The sequence below is a fragment of the Thunnus thynnus genome, chromosome 1 (assembly GCF_963924715.1).
Source record: "Thunnus thynnus chromosome 1, fThuThy2.1, whole genome shotgun sequence".
Classification (NCBI taxonomy): Eukaryota; Metazoa; Chordata; class Actinopteri; order Scombriformes; family Scombridae; genus Thunnus; species Thunnus thynnus.
In genome coordinates, this window is record NC_089517.1 from 13430755 (window position 1) to 13458542 (window position 27788).

Consider the following 27788-nt stretch of genomic DNA (forward strand, 5'->3'; position numbering starts at 1 on the left):
AGAAATCCTGCCTGACAAAGTATTCATAGATCATATCAGTCATGAGTCATGAGGGAGAGCAAGCAGACTGTAAAAAGAGAGAGAAAGAGATGGAAATCATGAGGATCAGGTCCAAGTGAAGGCTAAGTCATGAGGAAGCAGCTAGGAATTGAAATATTCAGGAAGTAAAGGAGAATAAATCAGGTAGTAAACATGATGAATATTGTTTTTGTAAGGAAAAGATTAAGTTCTTAGCATTTCTGATCATGATGATTAATGGTGGGAAATCCAAGAGAACAGAGACAGTTGTTGATGCAGCAAGAAAGTTTTTGGATATCGTCCGTGGAAACTACTGGAGAGGAAGTGTAGGGGCTGTTGAGAGAGGCTTTCAGATAAGTTATATTAGAGAATTTACTTAATTTGTTATCTTTATTTTCATCTTATTTTATTTTATATATAATAATTTAGATTAGATAGGAGAATCAACTCTTATATTCAATACAGTAGAAGGTGGTGATGCAACATTTTGGATGCAAACCACCTCTAAAAACCAACGAAGAAGAAGTTCCTCAAGTCTTAATTTTTTAAAAATTGTATCATGTTCAAACCATGCAATCCTCTTCAACCAAAGCATAAGTATACAAATCAATAAAAAATGAGATATAACAAAACTTTTTACATAGCAGTGCCATGTAACAAGCAGCAAAGGCATTAAAGGAAAGGTTTAACAAAGTTCTACTGTTTTAATGGCTTTACTATTCTTCAGTCCATATAATGTTTCAATATAGTGTCTGATTTCTATTTTGAATTGTTGTATGTGTGGTTTCTTTTTAGTCTATTTGCATTTGTGAATATAATATTTTCCATATAAGATAAAGAGGTTCAAAACAGTCTTTTACAATCAATATCATTCTTATCATAAAAAAATATAATGTCTCTTTTTTTCTAAATGTTTAACTGAACCAGCTAGTCCTTAGAGACAACCAATCAGACAGTGGGTGACGTAAACCGCGTTACGTCACAGTCAGCTGTTCGATGAGGAAGTAAACAAACGTTGAACTGAACAGACAACGCGACGAAAAAAAGGTACAAAACTCTGCTGTAGTTGCTTCTAGCGAATATAATATTTAGTCGTCGTATCATTTAAGCCTCTGTGCTTGATTGCTGAGCTGCTTTGTCACAGTTGTTTTCTCGCAGGTGAATAATATTTGACATGATTACGTGAAGTAGAAAGTTGCTGTGGCTGTGTCTTGTTAGCTGGAACGTTAGCAACACATATGTATGGTAGCAACAGTATCCACAGTATCCTCATGTTTGTTACAGTTGTTTTTCTTTAGTCTGTCAGTAAAGTGATGTGACAGCCCAACAAATATTGTATTTTACGGGTAAAAAATGGATGGAATGGATGTTGAAGAAATAAATGTTGGATTTTTTCTTGTTTCATGGTCAGCTGTACAAGCTTTAGTCTGACGTTATATGACTGTTGTGCTACTTTAATATTAGCTTTAGATGACCAACAGACGACTATTTGTATGGAAGATTTAAAATGCCTAATAAAAACAAATCAAACAAAGTAACTGAAGTAAAAAACAATACACAATTTTATTTGAATTCCCTTCTTATGTATGCATTTACTGTCTCATAATTAAATAAGGAACATACACAGGACAATCATTTAGTTTCGTTTTCTGTCATGTGATTTGGTTTTAACGTGTCGCGGACATGTCACAATAATGAGTCATTCAGTTATTAAAAATAAACAGCTAAGTGATTGTAATTTAACATATGTTTTTAATGTCATTATGAACACAGTAAATGTATCCATAATAAGGAAATATGACAATTTGTTTTGTATTTGACTTTATGTCTTTGTTTGGTTTGTTTTCAGTCTGGCATTTAAACTGCTTCATATGTTGAGTGTGTTAGTGTAGACTTAAGACTAAAACTGGAGTCTGAAAAGAAAACTTCTCCTGGATCTACTGTAGCTTGGATTGTACCTCATTTGTACGTCACTTTGGACAAATGCTTCTGTTGAATGAATGTAATTGAAAACTATAAAATGTTGTTTGCTTTCATTATTCATTTCCAAGAGCCCTTAGTGATGTCTTAAGTGAATTTACTTTGTCCGATCATGATTCTTATGTCAGTCTTCCCTCACATGCTGTGTGAATAAACAGAGAGTAAACTGGCTATGAGAGAATATTTCTATATCATGTCTCTGTGAACCAGGCAGTCCTCTGAATTCAGATATTTGGACTTAAGTGAAACATTTCTCTTTCTATTGTGTGTTTAACTCTCTTGCTCCTTCTATTTTAACTTCAGGACCGGCTCTCCAAATGGTGTCCCTGATTTGCACTTTAAAAGACCATCGAGACGATGTCAACTGGTGTGCTTTTTCAGCAAAACTGTTTGCAACGTGTTCTGGAGACAAAACCCTCCGAATATACAACACCCATGACTTCTCAGAGCTGCCCTTCTCGCCTCTGTCGGGACATGGCTACAGCGTCCACTGCTGCTGCTTCAGCGCCTGTGGACAGTTCCTCGCCTCATGTTCCACAGACGCGACCACAGTGATCTGGTCGATGGTCACGGGCGAGATCGAGGCCGTCCTGGAGCATCCTGGTCGCAGCCCTGTCAGGATCTGTGCGCTCTCTCCCGACTCTGCCCACCTGGTTTCTGGTGCGTCAGATGGCACTTTGGCTCTGTGGGATTTCCCCTCGAAACAGCTGCGCAGGTAAAGTTGAAAGATGACATTTTTCTACAAACAATTAGTTGATTTGACAGAAAATTAATTTTGATTATCAGTTAAAAGTAATAATGCCAAATATTCAGTGTTTGAAGCTTCTCAGAAGTGAATATTTGATGCTTCGGGTTTCAAACAAACAATGTGGATATGTCAGCTATGGCTCGCGGAGAATATGAAGTACATTTTTCACTATTTTCTCACATAATTATTAACCAATTCATTGAGAAAATTATGGGCAAATTAATTGATAACTGAAATAATAGTTAGTTGCAGCCCTGCAGTTCGTAGGCTAACCAGTAGGCTAATAGTGTATACCTATTAAAACAGTCCTCAAAACAAATGTCTTTGAATTTCTTATCTATTTATTAGTACTAAAACAATTGATCAATTAATCAACAGTTTATCAAGGAAATTGTTATGAAGAAAAAAATTGCAGCTTTCCTTTGTTTAATATTAATTTAAATTGAATATCTTTGGGTTGTAGAGCATTAGTTGGACAAAAGAAGAAACCGGCACTTTAGTGCGAAAGGCATTTTTCTCTGCTTTATGACATTTTATAACCTAAATGATTAACAGATTTATTGAAAAAAAATTCAACAATTGAACAATTAATAATAAAAATAATTTGTTACTTAAAGTGGGCGCCACAAGATTTGTTCCTTTCATTGTTTTTTTTTTTTTTTTTTTGCATTTCTAATAATGTTTTGCTGCGTTAAAAAAAAAAAAGGAAAGATTTAAATTATAAAATATATTTTATGATGATTTTTCAAACATATCAAAACAGAAAAAAATAAGATATGAGGGTTCCTTGACAGACAAATTCCTATGAAGTTGTAGTGAAGTTTGGGAACTGCTGCTTTATACAGCTACAGACAACAGTAAAGTCTTTATTACAGTATATCTTCACAAAACATGCTGAAACCTCAATGCACACAACACTCAATGCACTGTTTGTACAGTGTTTGCATTTACATGATAAAATATTTGCAATATCCTGACAGCATTCATGTCTTGAACGATGACTATAAAGTTGAATTGAACTGAAAAAGCTGTTAACTGTTAGCTGCTGTGGTCATTATGTTTGTGAAGGACCGGGTCAGTGAACGACACGACGATGGTAGCCTGCTCCTTCAGCCCCTGCAGCCAGGTGTTTGTGACCGGCTCCACCTATGGAGACCTGCGTCTGTGGGATCTGGACATGAACCAACTCCATGCAGAGAAGAATGCCCACGACCTGGGGGTGACCTGCTGCGCCTTCGCTCCCAGCATCCTTAGCGGTGAGAGAATAAAAAGAATAAAACTCAATTTATATATTAGTTAATACATTTTTTTTTAAACACAAACTTGTAACATAAACATTTTTGGCAAGAATCCCTCAAATCAAGAGTTTTACGGAGGTACAGTATACACAAAGTCATGATAGTAAATATATAAAATATATCAATTATAGTTAAACAATGACAGTAAAAAGTAGATGACATTTTGAACAGTAAACTTTACATGAAATTAAATTCGTTTAAATAATAATCAGCTACACATAAAACTGCAGCCTGTGAAACCTGCAAAGTGCTGCAATTTCTTATTTGCATATTTGTCAACATTTATACTGATATCAGTGCTCACTTTGGCCAATGTTATCAGTCCACTGGTTTATCAGCATAAACTTAGTTACATGAAGTCACATTCACAAGACAAATCCACAGGTCATCCCTTGTGGACGATGCAAATTGTAGCATCACAGCGTCCAGACGTGCAGTGTCAGTGAGTGTAATGTTGACGTTTTGTCCAAATCCTGTCAGCATGTCTGCAATAAACAGAGGCTGGTCTGATTCCTCTGCCACTTTACTGACTTTTAGCCTTATGTCAAGACTGATTGCTGTTTGTGAAAAGTTGGACTGTAAATTTATTTTAAATTATGGACTAATATTATTTTGTTTTTGTCTTTCAGGCAGTCAAGTCGTGCAGTTTCATTTGGCATCCTGCGGGCAAGACAGTCATCTGAAGATCTGGGCAATAAACAAGTTCGGCTCTGGAGGTACATCTCCAAAGATGTCTCTCTTTCTCTCTCTGTCATTATTTACAAAGTCTCAAGGATATGAGCTAAGATTGTAAACCTGTTTACCCAGACACACTGTGCCTGTGTAAAGTGCTGCTATACAAGGCAGTATTTGACTATTATGTTGTTATACGCGATGTGTTGTTACAGTCAGTGGATAATATACATTTACAACAGCTGTCTGAATGATGTGCAGTTTCAGTATTAACTATCTGACTGCAGCCCTCATTACATCAACCCTTCATTTATGTAGCTGTTTTAAAAATTTGTTCTGAATCGAGGTGACGTATTACATTTTCATCCAGAAACAGTCTCACCTGCAGCACAGTAAGTATGTCTTGCTGGTCGGTGGGAATAACTGATTAATTTGTGTGTATGACATCAGTTGTTTCTCTCTCTCGTAGCCTATAAGATGCAGCTTCTCCACACATTAACCAGCCAGTCGGCTCCAGTCCTCTCGTGTGCGTACTCCTCAGACGGGCAGCTGCTTGTGTCTGGGTAAGATCGTAAGTTTAAGCCAGCACGAATACACAAGACACACAAAAGAAAGCTTCAATATCTGAAATTCTAGAGATGGCTGCCAAAGAGCAACCTTTGCAATATTTCTTGGGCGCCCGATGACAGCTCAGGGAGTGGTGTAGAGTGTATGAAGGGCTCATGCTGCATAGTACTGTCAGTCATGTACTGTAGAGACTAAAACATTTTTTTGCATGTTTTGCCCCCTTAAATGAAGATTATGTACACTTTACATACAAGTTTTTTGATTAATTTCCTAGTTTCCACTCAGCCATTGTTATCTAAGAAAGAGCAGTATGAAAATGAACTTTCAGAGGCTTAAAACTTGTGTTTAGTAAGTTGAGTTAAGTAGTAATGAGATTTTTCCTGAGTAACTTTTATGAAAATGATTGATAGTATGTTTATTGAAGCGCCATCATCTAGAACTTGAGAGTCTTCTGCTGAAAAATGTTGTGTTTATGAGATTTATTGTCAGAACATTAAAACCTTATGACAAAAATAAACTAACAAGAAAGTCATCGAAAGATTAATTTGATGTATTTTTTGTTTCGTGCATAATATCACAACAGCACCCTCACTTTCAGCCCGATGTTTCACTTTACTGCGATCTGTAAAGTTTACCTTCAGCATGACTTCAACATGAACCTTTCCTACGCCTGGTTGAACATTAATAATTTATTAGAGCAGAAGAGTCGCTGTTCACAGTTGTATTGTCACACAATTACAATGTCAGCAAAAGCAGATAAAATGTTCCCAGTGATGCACATCTGTTAATTTATTTTAATAGCTGCCTGAATGAAAAATCTAAACTCTCTTAGTGCGGTTTGAAAAATTGCCTTGTATTTAATAGGATAAAAATGCAAAACCAACAGTACGGTGGCTTAATAGAGACATTTCTAATCAAAATTCACAAGAAATTGCTACAATTATATAAGCAAATGCCAGTTCCGTATTTTACATCAGTTGTTTGATCTTAAATAGATCAAGAGGTGATAGTTCCATGTCTTCATCTATTCAGGATCAAGACTGGCATAAAATATAGATTTTTGTTAGCTTGGACTCTTAATTAGGCCACACTTGACACATACATGTAAATTAAAGTGCAGTACTTCAATGGGACCACTGGAGGGAGACATGGACTGCTTTGTTTTTCAAAAAAGTGACTGGATCTGATTTTATGTTTTTATGTCCTTCAGCTCAGTTGACAAAACGGTTACAGTCTATGATGCAGTGAGTAACTCTTCTTTATAATCATTTATTTAGTAGTAAAACGTTTAGTAACCAAGTTAAATACTGCACCTCTCATGACATAACATTCATGTTTTGTTTTATTCATGTTTTTTTTCTTTGCAGAAAAACGCCGTTTTGCTTTACACGTTGAACCAGCACGAGAGGTAAATATTCATGTTTTATATATCGCTACATACAAGTTTTTATTACTGGATCTAAACATGAATTTGTACAATTCTCAGAATAAATACATTCATTTCTATCTCCTCCTGTCACATAATATAAATCTAATGTTTAGTTAGTGCTTATATTATTTGATAATATGATGTGTCATTTAACATTTTTGAATCTAGACAAAAGTCTTATATTGGATATTGTGGTTTTCACATCTAAAAGTTTGCATTTCTTTCTCTTTTTTTTCAAAACTTCATTGAGTTTCCAAACAAATAACAGATAACAAGTAGCATGTCAAGCTTCAATTCAGAGTTTAAGTGATTATAAAACAGAACACTTACAAGAAAAGGCAAAAAAAAAAAAAAAAAAAATATATATATATATATATATATATATATATATATATATATATATATATATATATATATATGTATGTATATATATGTATGTATATATATGTATGTATATGTATGTATATATATGTATGTATATATATATGTATGAGAAATAAAATAAGTTACATTTCAACAAAATCTGGATACCAAAGAACATATATTTTTTATAAATATTTAGATTTTCATTTTGGTAAAACACAAACAACTTAAAAGTAATTTTTAAATACTTTAATACATATCTTGACATATGGATATTGAGATAATGTTACATAGTTACCGTAATAATAATTTTGTTCATATTGACAACTCCTGTATTCTCCACCACTTGATGTCGTTTGTGCAGAATTCCTAAGTATCTGCATAAATGTTGTCCGATATGCGCCAATATTTTTATTTTTTAAAAAATTTTGTATAGGCAGCATTTTATGTATATTTGATCCATTTTCTTAATTCACACTTAATATATATATATATATATATATATATATATATATATATATATATATATATATATATATATATATATATATATATATATATATATTGTTCTATTTGTGTGTGTGTGTTTTTTAATAGTTATTTATAATTATTAAATTCGCTGTGAAGTTTACAGTTTTAGTGCACTGATATCCTATGTCCATTACATATCTTTGTCACAAGTGTTTGATATTTGAGTGCTCATTGCAAAACACACACACACACACACACACATATATATATATATGTGTGTGTGTGTGTGTGTGTGTATGAATATTGGCCAATATATGGATATCTGACTTTTTTTTACTACCTAAAACCTAATATCGGTATTGGCCCCAAAAATCCAGTATTGGTCGACTCTATTACTAACATGTACAAGTTCCTATTTAATAACCTTCTCATTGGGGAAAATCCACTGCAAAATGTTTCGCATTGCTGGCACTTACTTGCACATAACTTGACAAATATGATGAGATGTCACAGTGAAACATTCCCAGACAAGTTTTAGGAGGTTTAAATATCTTCTGTTTGTTTACTTATATAAACTGCGAGCAGTTTATTTCAGAGCAAAAGCTTCTTCTTGACTCACTTCAACATTCAACCACTTGTATACAACAAGATATCAGTTGTAAGGAAGGCAGCAATATCACAGACTTAATGTTTATTTGTACAGGGACAAGTATATAGAAGAACTTGTGCCACATACCACAACCTAAGCAATTGTGATGCAGTGTGGCTGCAAAAGATGCCTTTGGAATTTTTAGAAAAAGGTTGGACCGCTTCGTGTCTTACACCCCTGCACATACATTTACATATAAGCTCCAGCTGAATGATCACACTTAAAAGCTATTTATACATCCATCCAACCACCTGTGATTGAAAGGCAGCAAGCTCACTTCCTTTCAGTCCGACAGATTGAAAGGCATTTTGGAAAATCAGTGACTGAAGTGGAAGAAGATGGGAGGCAAGTTGAGGGGAAGTGGATAAATGCCAAAAAAAAGTAAACCCCAACACTTGACAGCATACCTCCACAAAACAGAGTGTCTCAAGGCCTGTTAGTGCATTTCTATCTCTTTTAGAAACTGTTTGAAGCCAAATAGCTTTTGTGGATCAACGTTTCTGAGCAATCCAGCTTAGGTTTTGGAGAGATTGTCCTCATTAACGTTGCCTTTGACTTTCTCGATTCTTCCAAAAATTTTATTTTAATCCTTATTTAGATCTTAGTATAGCCTTTGATGTGGAAAGCCATCACTGGATTGGCCCTCTGATGCAGAGCTTTTCCGTTACTGCTACATATTTAAGTCTGTAGTTCCCACCTTTTAACCCTCCATGCACCAAACTGCAGCCTCAGATCTTCAGATAGCACCCTCCCAGCTGCTCCAGGCCTCAGATTTGGGGTGTTTGAGCTTCAGTTTCCAACTTGAAATGCCTTCAAAATCTTTAAAATCACTTCTTACAACTTATTTTTACAGATCTTGTGTGATTTTGCTCAATGTTTTGAAATTGTTTTTGATTTATATATTTTAAGGCTATGATATTTGCTTAGAAACTTTTTCACAATTTTTACACAATTTTAAAATTCTTTTTATTATAAAGAGAAATCAGGTATGCCTCGTTGCTAACAGAACCAACATTCAAGTGATGACTGTCCTCTGCTGCAGGTACGTGACAGCATGTTCCTTCTCGCCAACTTCACCACTAATTGCTACAGGATCCATGGATAAGACCGTAAACATCTGGAGGGTGGAGGACGGATGCAGCAGCCGTGGTGGGAACAACACAAACACACAACACTCCAACATTGTCGATATTTTGATGAAGATTAATTCAATTTGTTTCGTCTTCTCCTTTTTTTTTCTTTTCTTGTGGCTACCTCCTTTACTTCACCTTGCGTCCAATTGAAAGATGGGAAGTCACTGCCTGGTTAGTTTTCTTTTGATCTTCAAATCTGTTTTTGACACTTGAGAAGAAGAATTGTAAAAATGAAAGTTACCTCTATAAAGCCAAATGTATACTACTGTAAACAATAGCAATCAGTTGTCACAGACCAGTTTTTAATCTCCCGTCTTTATTCCCAGGTGAGATGTTGTGTTTGTCAGCTCTGAAAACAAAAAAAACTGCACAATCAGACTTTAAAATGCTGTATATACTGTATATTCTGTCAAATATGGCTATAGCTTTGAGTAGTCGGTTAAATCTTTTAGCAGCCCCACAGGAAGAGTTGCACCTCAATACAAAGTTGAGATGTTAAACTGGTTTCATCCCTTTTCCTAAATCACTCCTCAGTCTCAAGAGTCACAAGTTTGCTCACAGACAGCATTGCCTTTGCACACATTCACGACTTCTTATTATGTTTTCTGTTTTTCAGAGGAGTCTTCCTTGACATCAGGTGAAGGTAGGAAGTTTCTTCATTTACACCTGTAAGAAAGCATGCCTTACTGTGAAGGATATTACACTGAGGTACCTATTAAAAAGTCAGTAAATGGACATACAATATGTTGACGAAAAACTATAAGTTGTTGCCAAGTCCAAGTTTGGTCTAGTGTTAAACTTGGTTTTCACCTTTTAGTTTCATCCTATGTTGATGAAAATGTCGATGAAACCTCTCAACATTCATCAATATAATGACACAAGCTATTCAAGCCACAGCTCTCTAAGCAATAATTAGTCAGCAGGATTCCAAGATAGTCCTGTGTGAAGATCATTTTCAAAAAGACAACGCAGCTGTGAAAGACCGACCGTCTTGCTTTGACTCACCCTCTCAGGAACAACCTCGGCAGGTCGATCGAAGCTGCTGGTCAGTGATTGGTCGGAGGAGGATGTGTCAGCGTGGCTGCTGGAGGAAGGACTCGAGGGATTGGTGGACAAATTCAGGGCCAACAACATAGATGGGACCGAGCTGCTCAATCTCACCAAGGAAACGCTGGCGTCAGAGCTGCACATAGGTGAGGAGGACATACATCACACTCTGCTCAGCGAGTCCAGACTTCTTCAGTCCCTTGTTCTCTCACAGTCCTGATGCTTTTTAATAAACATGTGTCCAAAATGTAAGAGTATAAAGCCAGTCTTATGGGTATTACACACCCGGTCTCTTGTGCAAATGAACATGGACGTGTTTGGATTAGGGTTTTTGTACCTATTTACATGGATAAAAGGTGGCACATTAAATTAAAGTAAGGGTGAAGGAGTAAATGAATGTTGATGTGGGTTTTACTCAGCAAGATTACATAATATTAGGCTGCACTGAAAAAGCACTAAGCTTTGAGGCTTCAGCAGTTCTGACTTTAATCTGGAGCACTTCATCAGTTACATAACCCAATCCCCAAAACAGTATTTCCCATAAGGTATAAAGTGGATTTACACCTAATATCATTAGGCCTTCTTGGTTTTTTCCAAGTCTGTCTGAAGTGGTGTTTGTGGAAATTTTGGTTTATCAGATTTTGGGGTATATTTTTGGCATTTTTTTTTTTTTGCAAGATTTGCAACCACAGAGCTAAAATAAGAGTGTCACGTAGTTGATGTCAGTCTACCAGCTAGACCAGTATTCGTCATGTAGTTGTCAGCAAATGTTTGTTGTATTGCCATGCCGTCATTTCCATCCCACAGTCCCTGTCAATCACTCCTCAGTTTACACAGCTTCAGAGCTACGACAGTGAGAGTTGACATCATCTCAGTTTTTTAGTATTTTGTAGCATGCAGCCTTCCTTTTTAGCAAAACTAACTCAGAGAACAGAACCGAGTAGCAAACATGTTTTATCCAGTGCAATAAAAGACAGAGAAATAGGCATATTTTTCAAAGGTGGGAGTGAAATCAATAAGTCCTCTCTAAAGAGGCAGCATAATAAAATGAAACAGAATGTACTTGTAAGATTATCAGGGAGGCTGTGTTGCCGGTTCTGCTGTAGTTAACAGTTTTATAAGTATTTAATCTTAAAATGCTGCTAATTCTGGCTGTCAGGTTCTGCCAAAATATTACTAAAATAACAAAATGCACACGAGTGATACTGCCTGCTTAGTATCTAACTTTGATTTGGACAGACAGTCAGCAAACATGCTCTTCTCCCAGCGTGTTCACTCTCACCCACGCTCACATTTGCCATCCAAGAGTGAAAAGTGTTAAACATGAATAACAAACACCCAGAATCTTGATATCGATATTATCATTATTGTATGCGTTAGCGTTCAGGTCAGTCCACATTGTTCCATTTGATGCTCCAGCAGTTTCTATTTAATGAGAGCACACAGCATAATGATTGGTTTGTCTTTCTTGTGTGTGTGTGTGTTTGTATAGAGTCTGTAGGCTTGCGCAGCAAAGTCCTGAGGAAGGTGGAGGAGCTGAAGAGTGAGTCGGTGTGTTCGGGTATTCCTGATGAGTTCTTGTGTCCAATCACCAGAGAGTTGATGAGGGAGCCGGTCATTGCTGCTGGTGAGCAAACATCAGACACAGCTCACACTCACAGCTTTTCCCCTTTAGCACAATTTACACATAATGACATAACATCATAAGTTACAGTCTCATTAAATACAGGCTCCAGTTGTTAACATGAAGGGATGTTCTCGTATTTGCCTGTTTAATTTTACAGACGGATATTCGTATGAAAGAGAAGCCATCGAGAGCTGGATCAACACCAAGAACCGCTCCAGTCCCATGACCAACCTGCCCTTACTGACCACTCTGCTCACCCCCAATCACACCCTGAAGATGGCTATTGGTCGGTGGAAGACCAGTCACTAGCATCCTGAAGAGCTCCCACCATTCCCCAACTATTTTCTCTAAAGTAGAAAGAAACCAGAGTCCAGTGCTCACCGGGATACTGCAGCTTATCAAGTACAAGTGTGTCTTATTTTGTGCCATTTGAGGGCTTCTGCACAATGTGGAGGTTTCTTTCGTAGCACTAATTTGTAAAGTTGCATTAAGCATTTGACCAGAGCTTAGTCGATGGAAATGCCAAATATTTGCTGGTTGCAGCTTCTCAAATGTGAGGATTTTAAGCTTTTTTTGTTTCATACATGATAGTAAACTGATTGTCTTAGGATTTCAGACTGTTGATTGGACAAAACAAGACATTTGAAGATGTCACCTTGGAATCTGCCAACTCATCTCATTCACCTGTGACTTATTTACCTTAGCGCTAGGTGGTTTTGCTCATAGTACAACCAGTGTGTGAGGGCAGAGAGTGATCAGTTTGAAATGGACAGTTGTGGTTTGTTAATCCGAATAGCAAAAAATTATAGTGCTGGACAGAGAACACATGGAGATAAGAAGTGTTCCAAGATGTTGGTAACACCAAGCACTCCCAGTAAAAACATTTTAATTACAAAGTGCAGAAGTAACGTTTCAATCTTAATCTTCATCAGATTCACCATTTGCTCAGGGGTGTTCGAACGCACTTGTTGGTGGTATAAATAAGGCTATTGACTGAAGAAATGTTTAAAGGATATAGCCAGTGATTTTCTATATTTTTCTTATTGTCAACATTGTCATGTGCAGAGCCAAACCAACAATGAATTGATCATATTTACCTAAGTATTGTGTGTGAATCCAAAGTCTGATATAACATATTCCTCTGTGCCATAGACCTCCGTTGTTGTCCAAAAACTATTAAAAACACGTAAAACATACTTTTGCATTGGGTGACATGTTCCTTCACCAAAAGGCAAGCAACGGCTCCAAAGACTAATAACAGCGATCACATTTTTAGTCTCAGGAGAGCAGTTCTGTGTATGGCAGATGCCATTGCACATGTGTGAGAATGCAGTTCTGTTTATAGCTTTACTAGCTTGTGATGCTACATATTACAACCTCTTGACTTTGTACTGAAGTTCTTTGAGAAATTCACAATGTAGCACAAAGTCAAGAGGTTGTGTTATGTAGCACAACAAGCTAGCGAAGCTCCATAAACGTCTGACGTACATGAAACTTCTATCCTCAGACTGAAAATGTGATTGCTGTTATATTAGTCTTTGGAGTGTAAGAACACGTCACCCGATGCAACAGTGTGACTCATTGACGTGTTTCAACGGAGGTCTACAGCACAGAGGCTTTGGATTCACACACAATACTTGACAGTAGGATCAATTCATTGTTGGTTTGGCTCTGCACATGAGATTTGTTGACAATAAGAAAAATATAGAAAATCACCAGCTTTATCCTTTAATCTCAAAATGCTTAGTTGCTTTCATAAGATATACACATAATGTATGAAGGTATAAAAAAATCTTTGTGAAGAACAAACAAAGCACTTTATAATTAAAATAATTTTATTGGGAGCCCCACAGTGCTGTGAACATCTTTTATCATAACTTTATTTTTTTATTGTTAGACTAAATAACCAAAAAACAATGAGCTGTCTCAAAACTACAGCTAGCTACAGAGTGGTGTTGATTTGCAGTTTCATCAGCAGTAATAGCAACCCTTTTACTTTACAGGGAGTGTATTGATTCAACATTAATGTCAGGACTAATGCTTAATGGATTAATTATGTCCCTTGTCTTACTGAAACACTTCACAAGTAAACACGTAAGCAACACGTGTGCTTTTTTAAAATTTGTCTGAACATTGCTATTACAAACCCTGTGGGAATAGTGCTTGGCCAGTAGTTGAAGGTTGCACAAGCTAACATCTTTTACACCGCAAGTTATTGTGTTAGTGAAGAAATGTTAGCGATATTCGGAAGTGGCAATGTTATACAGTTTGTTTATTTTGTCCGCTTGTTGAGGTTCTACTGTGCAACGACGACACTTTGCATTCATCCATATACACTCTAAAGCTTAGGCAACATTTCATGTATCATACTGTGAAAGAAATAGATGTACAAATGTATTCCTTCATTAATATTTTATTATACCACAATAATAATGTGGTAACATTCTGTAATCCGTAGTATGACTCTGAAAAGGTTATATGACAACTATGGACATAGAGCAGTGTAAGAAGTCTCTTAAGGTTTTTTTTGTATCGTCGACTGATTGTGTAAATGCTCTCTTGTGTCCAATTAAACCAATAAACACTTCATATGAATATGTCCTCTGCTATGCAAAAATAAATAACATATACTGTGAATATTGAAGCAATCAATTCAATATCAGATTATGACAAGAGGGTTCCAACAATGTCATGTACAGTGCCTTTTTTATCAAATGTACCAAGAAAAAGATTCTCAAGTACACAAAATCATTTCTTTTGAAGCCTGTAATGCTAACAGATAACCACTTACAGGGAAATATATAATCTGCAAATATAGTGTACACCGTACAAATATAAATGTTTTTTAAAAGACACTTGACAATAGAAATGGTCATATCCTGCAACTAGTAGCGTGAGGTTCCGCATATTCGTGCACAAAGCTTTCTTTGACTTCTATATTTGATATGATAAATTAAAAGTTGAGACAATATACTACTTATTTTTAAATCCCTACTTAAGGTATGTCTGGTTTTCTTGAATACACTAGTGTAGCTGTAGACATGTAAGCAAAAGCGTAGTAGCCTGAGTTGAACACTGGTTCTAGATTGTAAATGCAGTGCAGCAGCATAACTCTACAAAACAGGCTCAGGGAAAGGAGCAGTTTTCAAACCAGTCTCCCTTGCTACCTTATGTGGGACGTAGTTTGTTGAAAACAGCCTGTATCTGTGTTTTGTTATAACTATATTCAGACATTAGACTCTATAAATGAGCGTTTGGGTTTGATGGGAGCCATATGCAGAGCCGGGTTGTCTCTCGTCAAGCTCGCCTGTCTGTGCCTCCCGTCTGGAAAGCGTAGCTGGGAGGATATGGTGGTTCTGGCCTCTCGCTGGTGGAGCCGCTCTCCAAACTCCCGGCCCTGCTGCTGGCTGTTGGCCTGACTTCCGGAAAGCTGCTCCTGGAATGAGGCGCGTTTGAACTCATTGTTCAACCCTTGGAACTCCATGACTGACATACTGAAACTCTCCCCACCTCCTCCCCCTCCTCCTCCCTGCCCCTGTCGGCCCAGGCCAGAGGTCTGCTGGCCCTGGACTCGCACCGCTTTGTCCATGACCCCCATGAAGGGCCGGGGCTTCAGCTCAGGTTTTGTCTTGAAGCTACCACTGCTCTTGATGGGGCAGGGGGCGTCCGGTACCTGTTGCCTGCCACCGTCTGACAGGTTCCCACTGGAGGCCTGACTAGAGCTAGAGCCCCGTGAGCCTGCTGTTCCTCCTCCACCGCCCTCCCTCCTAACCTCCATACCAGACCCCAAAGCGAGAGCCAGGCCATCCAGAGCCACAGAGTGGGTAGAGAGTCTGTCAGACCCTCTGGAGAAGCTGGAGGAGCGGGGCTGGTACATCTGAGGATGACCAGGTGGGGAGGAGCTGTTGGGGGACATGGGGTGATAGTGCTCAGTGGGGCTGTGTCCAGAGTGTTCACTGGCTGATCCAGGACCGATGTCAATACCCAGCACTGGCGCAGGCCTCAGGGAGGTGGAGATGTGTCTGCCTGGCAGAGGACTGGAGGGGCCGCACAGAGAAAGAGGCCTGCCCCCGACTCTGCTCCCTGACTGGAGGGAGTGGCAGTGATGATGAGTCCTGCTGCCCTGGTTTTGGCTTTGCCTGTTGATAGCAGGAACAGGCTCCGGCATATCCATGAACATTTGGTTCTGTACATACTCCTCTTGAGGGAAACATGGCGCCTGATCCGCTAAACTAAAGGCCACACCTCCAGGGAGAGTCCTGTTAGGAGCATATGGATTCTGAGGCCAAAATTCTGGGCTTTTACCACATTGCAGGCTCACCTGCTCACCTTCCTCCTTCTCCTCCTCCTCCTCCTTCCCTGCATCAGTCTGCTCCACAGGGATTTGCCTCTCTAAACTTCCCTGTGAATACACGTCTGTCTCCTCCTCTGTGGCTTGATGGTGGTGGGTGTGAGGGTCCCTGTTGTAACCCTGTGGCGTGTTGTTGCTGGATATCTTCTGATGATGTTTGCATTCTTCTTCTACTCGTACCAGCAGGCGGCGGATCTCCCGGTTGGATGGGCAAAGTCGTGCTGCTTCATGGAGGTCTGCCAGCGCTGCAGCAAACTGCCTGGGGAGGACAGAGAAAATGAACAAAAGAACTTTAAAAACACTTAATTTACAGTGCCACAGAGACGCATTGTAGCATCAGAGTGCTGACTTTCCACTGAGAAAAATGATTCTGCTTTGAAAAAAATATACTTAATTTAATATGGTTGTACCTGCTGCTCCTCTTGGCCCGTGCTCTGGCATAATATGCTTCGTAAGACCTGGGTTTGAGGTCCAGAGCTTTTGTTGCAAACTCCTCAGCTATGCCAAAATCCTGTGTTTTCAGACAGAAAAGTCAATTTAGTGATTAAGTTTCAATTTAAACAGACAGAGCAGAGCAACAAACAAACCCTCTGTATGAGCAGCTGTGCGGTTTAGTGACTCGACAGGAAAATGTTTGTTTTGCAGAAATAATCCATTCCAATAAAAATAGTGTTTGTGTTTGGATCTTTATTATATATAGATCTGAAGATTGAAGCCTGTTTAATGATACAGAATTTTTATTGCTGTGTCCAGTAACAAAGAGAGAGAGAGAGAGAAAGCGAAACAGACAGAACTGCTTGTTTTTCTGCTGGTTTTTACTGCTCTCATCATCACTCTCAGGTGAATATTTAATGACACAGATGCATTGTGATTCTGTCCTTGAGAGTGAGGTCAAAATGGCAGCCTTGAATGTGAGATTGTGAACATTGCTGTTGAATGTTTAATGATGGTATCATGTAGTCTCTCTCCTGGCCCTTAGTGCTTGCATTCTGATATAATATGTGGATTTAGCGGGCCCACTTGCACGTCCACTGTAAATAACCCCCCTGTGGAGACGCAGAGAAAGAGACTACGCTCGGTCTGCCAGAGAGAGTGACCTTATCACATCACATTATCTGCTCCATTATTCATTGGCCACAGTGACCCCAAGGATGGCATTTTTACACAGTCTGTTAGGACGTCTGTCATCACTGGGGTGGGTTCCAAACCTGGCTGCAGGCCACACACATCCATCCCTACACTAACAGCATGCAGCTATTCATTATGTTACCACCTGCTTCCAGGTCTCACACGTACATTCTGTTTACCAGGGAGCCATGAAATTACATCTGAAAAGCAGACGTATTTTTACAGTAAGCTATACTGATGCTGACATTATCTTTTTATGGCAATACAGATAAATTATCTTGTTTGTTCATCATATTTGATGATGACCATGGCACGTCTCATTATTTTGGTTTTTGGTGAGTATGCATTTGGCTGAAACAGTCTGAACCCGGAATTCTCTGTGGCACACTGGACAGGTCAGGGAGGATGTAGAGCTCTGAGGTGCAGCCATAAGTCCTTCCTTGGCAGATTTGCGCTACTGCCTCTTCAACATAGCACAGGAGCTTCTCTTGCTGTCACGGAGGACTGCACCTTCCTGGTCTTTTCTTCTCCAGGTAGGTCAGTCCTGAGCTAGGGGCTCCCAGCTTTTCAGGTCAAATCCAAAGCTCTTCAAGAAGGCTTTCAGGGTATCCTTGTAGTGCTTTTTGGGGCTACTTTGCGCTTGCTTTTGGCAGTCTTGTGCAGGGCATTCTGGTCACATGGTCCATTTGAGCTGTGCCTTCTCAATCAAGGTGGGAATACTGGGAATATTGGTCTTGCTGAGTACTTCGGTGTCAGGGATTTTGTCTTGCCACTTGATCCTCAGCAGTTTCCTCAGACAGCTCAGGTGGAGATGGTTCAATTTCCCAACATGGTGCTGGTAGACTGTCCAGGCTTCACACCCATACAGAAGAGTTGGTAATATGACGCCCTGGTTGACCCTCAGTTTTGTGTCTTGCTTAATGCAAGTATTTTCTCATACTGAGTCACATAGATGTCCAAAGGCTGCACTGGCCTTTACAATCCTGATGTTAAGTCCTTCATCAATGTGCACAGCACAAGACAGAGAACTTCCAAGGTAAGTAAATTTGTCAACAGCTGAAAGCTTTTTGTTGTTCACAAAGATGGTGGGCTCAGTGTACGGTCTACCAGTAGCAGGTTGGTACAGGACTTATGTCTTCTTTGTGCTGATTGTTAGGCCGAAGTTGTTGCAAGCTGAGGAGAAGTGGTCCATATTGGCCTGTAGTTCTTCATTTGAGCCAGCAGCCAGAGCACAGTCATCAGGAAGCAAAAGTTCTTGAACAGTGACCTCCTCCACTCCGTTCTTGCTGGTCTCTGATGCTGGTCATCTTGCCATAGTGGAGTTTGCACACTATGCCAATAAACTTGTCCGGACACCCGTACTTGGCCATGATCGTCCATAGGCCCTCATGGCTGACTGTGTCAGATGCTATTGTTAGATCAACAAATGCCATAGATCAGCATTTTGTTTTTGGCATTTCTCCTGTAGCTGGCGGGCAGTAAATACCATGTCAGTAGTTCTGTTTTTTTTCTGAAACCACACTGAATCTCAGGCAGCAGAACCTGGTCTAGGTGGACAATTAGATGGCTCAAAAGGATTCTTGTCAAGATTTTGCCTGCAACGGATATTAGGGAGATGCCTCTGTGGTTGTCACAGGCCTCCCAATTGCCTTTCCTGTTGTAGAGATGGATTATGGAGGCATCCTAAACCAGTTTCTCGACTAAGAAAAGCCCTCCAGCCTTGTATATTTCCACCTGGATGGTATCGGACCCTGGAGCTTTGCCTGATGAGAGGAGGCTTACGGCTTTCCTGGTTTCCTCAGAGGAAAGTGGAAGAGCAAGGGACTGGTTTATTTCAACTTGAGGCAGACTCGCAATTGCCTCCTCATTTTTGCATGATGGCTAGTTGAGGACTGTGCTGAAGTGTTCAGCCCACCTTGCAAGTATTATGTCCTTCTCTGTGAGGAGTGTTGTTCCATCTACATTCAGGAGAGTAGAAGTTCCTGAGTGTTGTGGACCATAGATCTGCTTGAGTGCATCATAGAAGCACTTGGTGTTATTACTGTCAGCATAGGACTGAATCTCCTCAGCTTTTGTGCACAGCCAGGTGTCTTGCATGACTGAGTCTCTGCTGGACAACCTAGCAAATGTTGAGGAAGGCAGTTTTCTTTAATCTTGAGCTGCTGTCATTCAGGTATGCTTTACGCAGGTGATGTTTTTCATCAAGGAGTAATTATATTTCTTCATCATTCTCGAACCAATCTTGATGTATACATACATCAAGTGATTTGAGGGCTGTAGAATGCAGCACGCTCTTGAGGGCAGTCTAGTCTGCTTCAGTGTCTGTATGCTCAAAGCTTACAGACTCCAGGCAATGGTCTAGAACCGTTTGACACGTCTTTCCTCTGGGACGTCTGGGGGGCTTAATCCAGAGGTTAAGTTTGGAAATGATAAGACAGTGGTCGGTCCAACATTCACCACCACACATAGCCTTGGTCATCTTGACATTGTGCCAGTTGCTCCTCCTCACGATGACATAGTCAATCAAGTGGCAGTGGTGTGAATGTGGATGCATCCATTCCAGGAAGTTCTCTTGCGCTTTGGTAGTTGGAATATCGTGTTGGAGATGAGGAGGTCAAACTCTGAGCATGTTTTCAACAGCAGAAGGTCATTGCTGTTACATTTTTGCAATGCCATGTGCACCTATGACTCCTTTCCTTGATTGATGGTCATTTCCAACTCTGGCAGTGAAGTCACCAAATATCAAGAGTTTGTCAGAGCTGGCTGTGGCAGCAATGATGACTTCCAGGTCATTATAAAACTTGGTTTTGATCTCATCAGAGTAGGTCATGGTAGGGGCATAGGCACTAATGATGGTGGCCTCCTTTTTACCCAGTAGGTGGAGTTCTGGGGTCATTAAACAGTCGTTTATACCCTTGGGTAGGCTTGCCAGCATGTTGACCAAGTAGTTTTTTACTGCAAAACCAACAAACATGTCACATCTCTCCTCCTGCCCTCGTTCACTCCAGAAGAACATTTCATATCTGCACTCACTTCAGTCACCTGTCCAGTATTTGCCAGCCGGGTCTCACTAAGGGCAGCAATATCCAAGTTGTATCTGGCTAGCTCTCTGCCCATGAGGGTGGTGCGTCGCTCAGGTCTTTTGATCCAGATGTATCCATCAAAGCGTGCACATCCCAGGCACCAACAGTGAGTGGTATCACTTTGGTCTTTTTCATTTTATTTGTTTTCTACTGCAGCCAGTGGGATCCCACTAGCTGCAGTAGGCTGGCCAGGATGTTTTGAGGCAGATAATGTTTAAGGTACCTTTTCTTCTCCTGAGCCACCTGCGCACAGGTTTGCGGCTACAGCCTCCAGCATGTCCGTGCGTGCTGCTTCGTCGGTTACCCATCACCACAGGACTTGGATAAATGACGATGGTAAGGTGCCATGACTTGCGCAGAGAACTTGGATTTCAGTGAGGAAAATTTGGGCAACCTCGCTATCTTGAATAGCCCCATCTGTACCCAGTGGCAAGATGTAGTCAAGATGACTGGAGGTGGTCCTGATTGGAGTGGATGGTTCAGAGACCCTTAGGTGGAATTTCCTCCAACAGGAGGTCCACATGCTCCGACTCAGACAAGCTGAGTTTTCTGGGTTAGTTAACTGCCGCCCGGGGTTAGGTGTTGGCAGCTGCTGACTATATGAAATCACCAGGGATGAGCCTGGTGTGCACCTACAGTAGCAGCTAGAGGGCCAGCCCAGATGGAACAAGCCAGCGGAACAACTAGCTGGTCAGACATAAACAGATAAATTATATATCTTAAGGAATCTTCTATCTTGCCTTGCCAGCCCACCTGCCATCCCCTCCAGCATCTAATAGACCTGATGGTGTTAAAAAGTGCATGAGCAGTTTGATACAGCTGTGGGCCTTACATTGGTTTTCCTGCGGCAGCGGGAAAGGTTGAGATAGAGGGAGACCCGCAGGTCTTTCAGCCCTTTCAACTCCTCTCCCTGCCCCTCACGAGGTAGCTTCCTCAGGGCGTATTGGTATCGCTGGCCTGCTTCCTTCATACGTCCTTTCTGCATAATACACAGGAAGAGGGAGAGAAAGGAACGGTCAGGCAAACTGCTAAACTACTCCACAAAAACACCTCATTTGAAGTTTATCTCAATAAAAGGCTGTAAGGTTTGTCATACCTTCACAACACATATTCAAATACAAACAACATTAAGCATAAAGTACCTTGTAAAGCATGTTCCCTTCCTCCATCAGCTTCTGCAGCAGGATGAGGAGAATGTCTGGTTTAGAGGAAGCCATAGCCCATGTAGCGTGACCTGAAAGAGCGATGCAAATATTTATCTTTCTATTATCTGTCTCGCCTTGTCTCTTTTACTCCGTGTCTTATATAAATCATGTACCTGATCGATCATGTGGAGCTGTTCTGTAGCCTTTCGGTTGATGAGGGAGAGCACCCGAGGATGGAGGAAGAGAAAGGTAGGGAGAGAGTTAGTAAAGTGGATTCAAAACTGCAGGAGCTGCAGAATGGAGCATAATAATATACTGTTTGGAGGTAAAATAGGCAAACATACAGTAATATAAATGCAGATTATGCAGGTGCAAAAGTATAGCACATAGTATAAACCTATCCAAGTGAGCTGAGTCCTCATTGATTGTTTTAAGTCAGATGCAAATATGGATACACTCTCAGTAGCCAGTTTATCCACAGAGGTGATACAACTTTGTAAGTTCATTTTATAGGCTATACTGTAGTTTATGGTGCAGTTTTATTTGGGTATTTAATATGTTTTTTTGAATTTTGTGGTATGAGTAAAAGCTTCATAAACGTAGGATTTATTGCAGGGCTGTTATGCAAGCATGGTGTTTATACCCATCTTGGATCCTTTCTTGAGCAGCAAGGCCACCAGGGCTGGGTTCTGGCAACCGGGAGTCCGGTCTGAAGCCCTGCTGCCGTTGTTATCAGCCCTCTCAAGCACCGCTCCATGGTCCACCAGGCAATGTACCTACAGTATAGGAGAATAACAACGTTATATTTATATGTTTAAATTAAGATTTAATTAATGTGAAAGTGGTTAGATTACACACTGAATTCTACAGAACATTAGAAAAAAAATCTAAGTAAAAGCCACAATCCATGATGACTTTGGTTAAATCTCTGATTATCAGATAATTTTGTTTACTTTCTGGCTGATCAGTAGATTACATGAATGAGTGTCAAGATGGCTAGATTTCAGTTTCTTGATGTGATTGCAAACAGACCTCCTGTATTTGCAATGCAGTTCTCAGAAATATGATTATTCTTACTATTATTGTTATTATTATTGTTGTTGTAATTATGATTAAATTACCTAAAATGGGTTGTTGTGAGTGTGAGACAATTGTGTATTTTACTTTGTTAATCAGCTTTTAACAATTATGGTGTTTTTCAACTCATTGTTAACTATACACTTCTCTATCAAGATCTGTAAATTCTATCTCAATCACTGGGAGAAAAGTATGTGAAAATAAAGTATTTCAAATGAAGACAAACACATTTTCCATTATCAACATGATCTACACAACAGCATGAAACCCACTGTATCTGCATCCCCATTAAGGGCAGCTAGGTCAAGAGGAGTCCGTCCCTGTCTGTCTGGTTGGTTCAGGTCTGCGCCTGCCTCCACCAGAAGCTGCACCACACCTTTCTGGCCCTTCATACAGGCCCAGCTAAGTGCAGTCAACCCCTCCTGATCAGCAGAGGACAGAGAGGCACCTGGGACCACAAACAATACAAATATTGTACTACAGTCCATACATTCATCAAACATGTTTGGCTATGAGTGGTGATGGCGGGGACTCTCACTCTTTGACAGCAGCAGTTCAACAGTGCTTATGTGGCCCTCAGAGGCAGCCAGCATCAGTGCAGTGCGACCCTGCTTGTCGCTGACGTTGATGTCTGCACCTTGATTCAGCAGCAGCTCTACAACCTGGAAGAGGAAACAAAGTTTTAAAAGAAGGGGTACAAAACAGAACTGCTTTAATGAGAGACATTCTGTAGACAGTGACTGTACTCCTCACCTGTGTGTGTCCATGTTTTGTAGCACCGAGGAGCGGGAACATCCCCCTGCGGTTTGATAACTCCAGCGCTGCCCCCCGCTCCAGGAGAAACATACACACCTCCATCCTCCCTCTCCCTGCTGCCGCACTCAGCACTGACAGAGGGTGGCATAGAGATGAGACGACGAGGCGGAGAAGAATACATAATTGACACATTTAGGAGAGAAGTATATGCAGGAGTGAGAAACAGAGGGAAAAGCAGGGCTAGTAATTTCCATTATCTATTTGATTGTAACACAGGTGTTGTAGCTATTCGTATTATCTTTGTTTAATCTGACAAACTAAATGTTCTTTGCTGAGGCAAAGTGTTTAATATTTTCCGTTTTAATACAAACCTAGATATGTGAAAAGTAGACTACAAGAGATCAGAATTGCACCTTACAGACACCAGAAACCTACAGTTTCCCTTCCATATTGCTCCTTTCCAACAACAAAAATAGTCATTACTAACCGTAACTCTGCACACTATATAACTTGCACAGCCTTACTTTGACAAACGATGGGCATTGTTCCCTTTTCTAGTATGTGAGTCCTTCATCTAATTGAGTAGCTGTGGATAGAGGCAAAGTATTGATGCCATTCTCTAACCTCCAAATATCCTTGATAAATGATATCATGTTTAATGTGACCACACGCTTCAGTGAACAAATTGATGGCATAATGCCGCCTTTAAAGAGGAGTTATTGTCATTTATGAGACAAAAAAACCCAACTGTCCAGTTGTCTTTGCTTGAGGTGACTTTGTGCAGCTGCACAAAATAGTAACAAGGTTAGTGAAGCTGCTACTTTAAATGCACAAACTGAAAATAATATTAAGGAGATAATCGTAATTCATACGCATTGGGGAGCTGCTGTCTGTCTTTGGCAACTGTAATCCCCCAAAACTACAAATCCCTGGTTCATGAATCAGACTTTTAAATGTATCCTTGGCTGATTATTTTTTTTACATATGGACTGTAATCCAATAATGAATGTACAGATAGGAACACTGAACATAAACAAGACAAAGCCCTGGTACATGCAAAGGTGAATGTTTCAGAGCGTATTTCATGCTCTCACTTTTTCTCTCTCAGCACTAGAGGGGACTGTGTAATAGAATTATACTCTAATGGCGCTGTAGGCAGAGATACAGGCTTCATCCGACATGCTCTCAGGAAATGGGCCTAACAGAATTCTGTAAGCTGCACTTGCATCTGTGATAGAGGTAAGGGTATTACAATTGAATAACAGCTGCTTTTTAGATGCTACAAATGTGGTTGGACAAGATATTCTGTATGATAAATGTAATACTCCATTTGTGTCAAAAACAACAACAACAAAAAAACTATTTACAATCAAATTAACTATTTGATATCAACCAGAGCATCCTAAAATTACAATACTGAAACCAGTGAGTGGGTATCTAGCACTCATGGCTTCATTCCAAAAGCTTACTGTACATCCATATAGAGGCAAATGAGCTATTTGATATTTTTTCCTTGCACAGAGCCAGATTGCGCCTGAAATGCAAACCCTGAAGCCCTTGAGCATGACTCTAGAACCGGACTGATGGACAGAAAGAGGTGAGAAAGCTAAATTTATCTAACTGATAGAAGAAACGCACCCGTTTCTCCCCAGAGAGAGTCGTGAGCGTCCATCTGTACTGCCAGCTGTTCATCTTTCAAGTCCAGCAAGCTTTTCACCACCTGCAGGAAAACACAATTTCACAGGCTTCTGTAATGCTGGCTTGCTGTGCAGAAAGAAATCCAACAGAAAACAGACCTTGACCACAGCAAATAGCAAACAACATCTTGTAAATCCTCAGCGTATAGCAAGGACAGGCACTGCGCTCTACATAAAAAATGAATTTCAGCAGAGTGTTGAAAACGTTTTTGTCATTAGGATCTTGATCTGAAGTGTACCTGTGTATGTCCCACACTGGCTGCAGCTGTTACCGCCTGCTGTACTGCCTGTGTTTTCTCAGTCACAGTCTCATTGCTGTGGTGCTGCTGTGGATCAGTGGGGTTCCCTGGTCCCCAATCCTGGCCCAGCAAGATGTTGATGATTTCTGCATGGCCCTTCAGCCCGGCATGGACCAGCGCACAGTGGCCACTCTTATCAGCATGGCCCACCTGGCACAGAGGGGTACACAGAAGGACTTACAACACTGGTCCTGGCCGGTGCCTGTAATATGCTGGCCTAGATCAGACCTGTTTATGTCATCTATCTCCCAGAATAGATCATGAAACTGTGGTGAATGTAAAACCAGGGCTGTTCAGGATATCACTGGTATAAAGGTACGGAGAGACAGAGTGTTCTGTCACAGATTTAAATCTGATTTATCCATGTTAATTACGCCGGTCACACACACATTCGTCTCTTTCCCTCTTTGTACAGAAACAATACTGACCTTGGCCCCTTTCTTGCAGAGTAGGCTGACGATGTCAGCGTGTCCTGCGGCAGCGGCCAAACACAGGGGCGTCATGCTGCTGTCAGTGGTCCCATCCACAGGAGCGCCCATTTCAAGTAACAGAGCTACCATCTCCACATGTCCCAGGTGGGCATGGACGGCTAGGATGGGAGCGTGTCCGACCACCTCTGTACACCAGGTCACATTAGCGCCACCTAGCATCAACAGACGACTTACCTGCAGGATGAAATTAATGAATGATCTTTCTGTATATGAATATACACCCACTTGACAGTTTATTGGCCACATCTAGATAAAACTAATGCAGTATAATAAAACAGCCCTGAAATAAATGCAACCTTCATAAAGGTTATAGTTTTTATTTAATCTAGTTTTTGAGAGGTGTTGATTTATTTTATGGTCATTTTGCAGGCTGTTTTTTTTTATGGTACTGTTAAACTCTATTGGGTTATACTGTTTCTAATATTTAGTCTACCTTAATTCATATAAATGTGATGGATAAAATATTATAATATTATAACCTTCATGAAGTTAGGATTTATTGTGGGGCGGCAGGGCTATAGGTGTACCTAATAAACTGGCAAGTGAGTGTATATTTGTGTGTATGAGTGTGTTTTAATGTAGAGCAGGTGTATGTCACCTTGGTGTTTGGTGTGTACAGATTCCGCAGGGAGGCAAGCGCAGCGGACAGACTATCTGTGCTGCAGTTCACCCACATGGCCTGAAGAACGCTGGAGGACACACCCGTCTTCTTACTCAGACCCTGTGAGTATGTGAGCGAGAAACAAAGACAGAAATATATATAGAGAGAGATAGTAAGAGAGCAAGACAGAGATAGCGACACAAACAGAGACATAGAGCGAGAGAAATTAAGCTTGCTCAGATGAGATCTGTGATGCACAATTTGAATTGTGTCCCAGGAGTAAAGCTGTATGTGTACTTCCATGCATGCAAACAGTACAATATTCACTGTACCGTAGGTGTTCTTGTATATGAGCAGTGCTAATGCGTGTGGGTGATGGCAGGGACAGAGGTTCACTTGTATTTGTGGGTGTGTTGTTATGTTTCGATGCAATAAGATACAGTAAAGTGCAGGATATTGTTCATGTGAAGCCTTTGGGAATAAAGGTGAATCACGGGGGTTTATGTACAATCATTTCCAGCCATAAACCTACATAACAAGTTATATACATATTATCACAGTTCCTATTACCTTGAATATGTGAGCCTTGAGGATGTGGTGTCCCAGTTCCATGGTCTGCTGGCGGTTCAGCTTGCCCTCCTGCCTGGAGAACATGAACGCCAGGAGAGCGTGGCCGCTCCTGTGGACATGCGTATGGTACTTATTTATCAGAAATGGCATGCAGGCAGCACCTGTTCTGGTTATCCGTTTTGGATGAGGATTTACACACTTTTTCTTGGTGTATTCATAACCGACTCATAGTACATGAGAATCTTTTGCTGTTTGACATTTGACTTTTAGCCTCACCGAGGGTCACAGAGAAAGTCAGTGCTCTCTCCATCTGCTCTCCAAACCAGCCATTCCCTGAAGGAGGGGTGACACAGCATCCGTGTGCCATCTCTGCGTCTCACCTGCAAGCACAAATGATACAGAAAATTCCTTAAAAGGTTGTTGTACAATTAACTGACATTCTCTGGCTCCCAAAAACGATTGCATCCATCCAAGCAGATGCAAGTGTAAATTATGTACTTCACAGCAAAACAAACACAACATTCAAACATTTGAAACAATAGCTTGAATCATTTTGTTCCCTTCCATGCAGTCATATCAAGAGTCTCA

At 40.3% G+C, this 27788-nt stretch overlaps 2 protein-coding genes across 2 annotated transcripts in view; one reads left to right on the plus strand and one right to left on the minus strand.

Moving 5' to 3' along the window:
- Positions 1-947: 947 nt before the first annotated feature.
- Positions 948-14597, plus strand: LOC137180582 (WD repeat, SAM and U-box domain-containing protein 1-like). The gene is made up of 13 exons (XM_067585967.1): positions 948-1065; positions 2302-2713; positions 3815-4002; positions 4674-4760; positions 5186-5279; positions 6494-6527; positions 6651-6691; positions 9238-9344; positions 9482-9499; positions 9945-9971; positions 10342-10521; positions 11868-12002; positions 12160-14597. Exons 2-13 carry the CDS (start codon positions 2316-2318, stop codon positions 12309-12311), a joined length of 1461 nt encoding a protein of 486 aa, XP_067442068.1. The 5' UTR covers positions 948-1065; positions 2302-2315; the 3' UTR covers positions 12312-14597.
- Positions 14400-27788, minus strand: part of LOC137180570 (protein TANC1-like) — a 37501-nt gene continuing 24112 nt past the window's right edge. The window contains exons 15-29 of the mRNA XM_067585959.1: positions 27477-27580; positions 27201-27309; positions 26628-26750; positions 25967-26203; positions 25479-25688; positions 25181-25262; positions 23540-23673; positions 23325-23448; positions 23059-23234; positions 22353-22485; positions 21883-21912; positions 21707-21798; positions 21397-21543; positions 16764-16864; positions 14400-16612 (exon numbers count right to left, since the gene is read on the minus strand). Of these exons, the coding sequence (XP_067442060.1) occupies positions 15229-16612; positions 16764-16864; positions 21397-21543; positions 21707-21798; positions 21883-21912; positions 22353-22485; positions 23059-23234; positions 23325-23448; positions 23540-23673; positions 25181-25262; positions 25479-25688; positions 25967-26203; positions 26628-26750; positions 27201-27309; positions 27477-27580 (3186 nt within the window). The 3' untranslated portion in view covers positions 14400-15228. The remainder of the gene's footprint in view (positions 16613-16763; positions 16865-21396; positions 21544-21706; positions 21799-21882; positions 21913-22352; positions 22486-23058; positions 23235-23324; positions 23449-23539; positions 23674-25180; positions 25263-25478; positions 25689-25966; positions 26204-26627; positions 26751-27200; positions 27310-27476; positions 27581-27788) is intronic.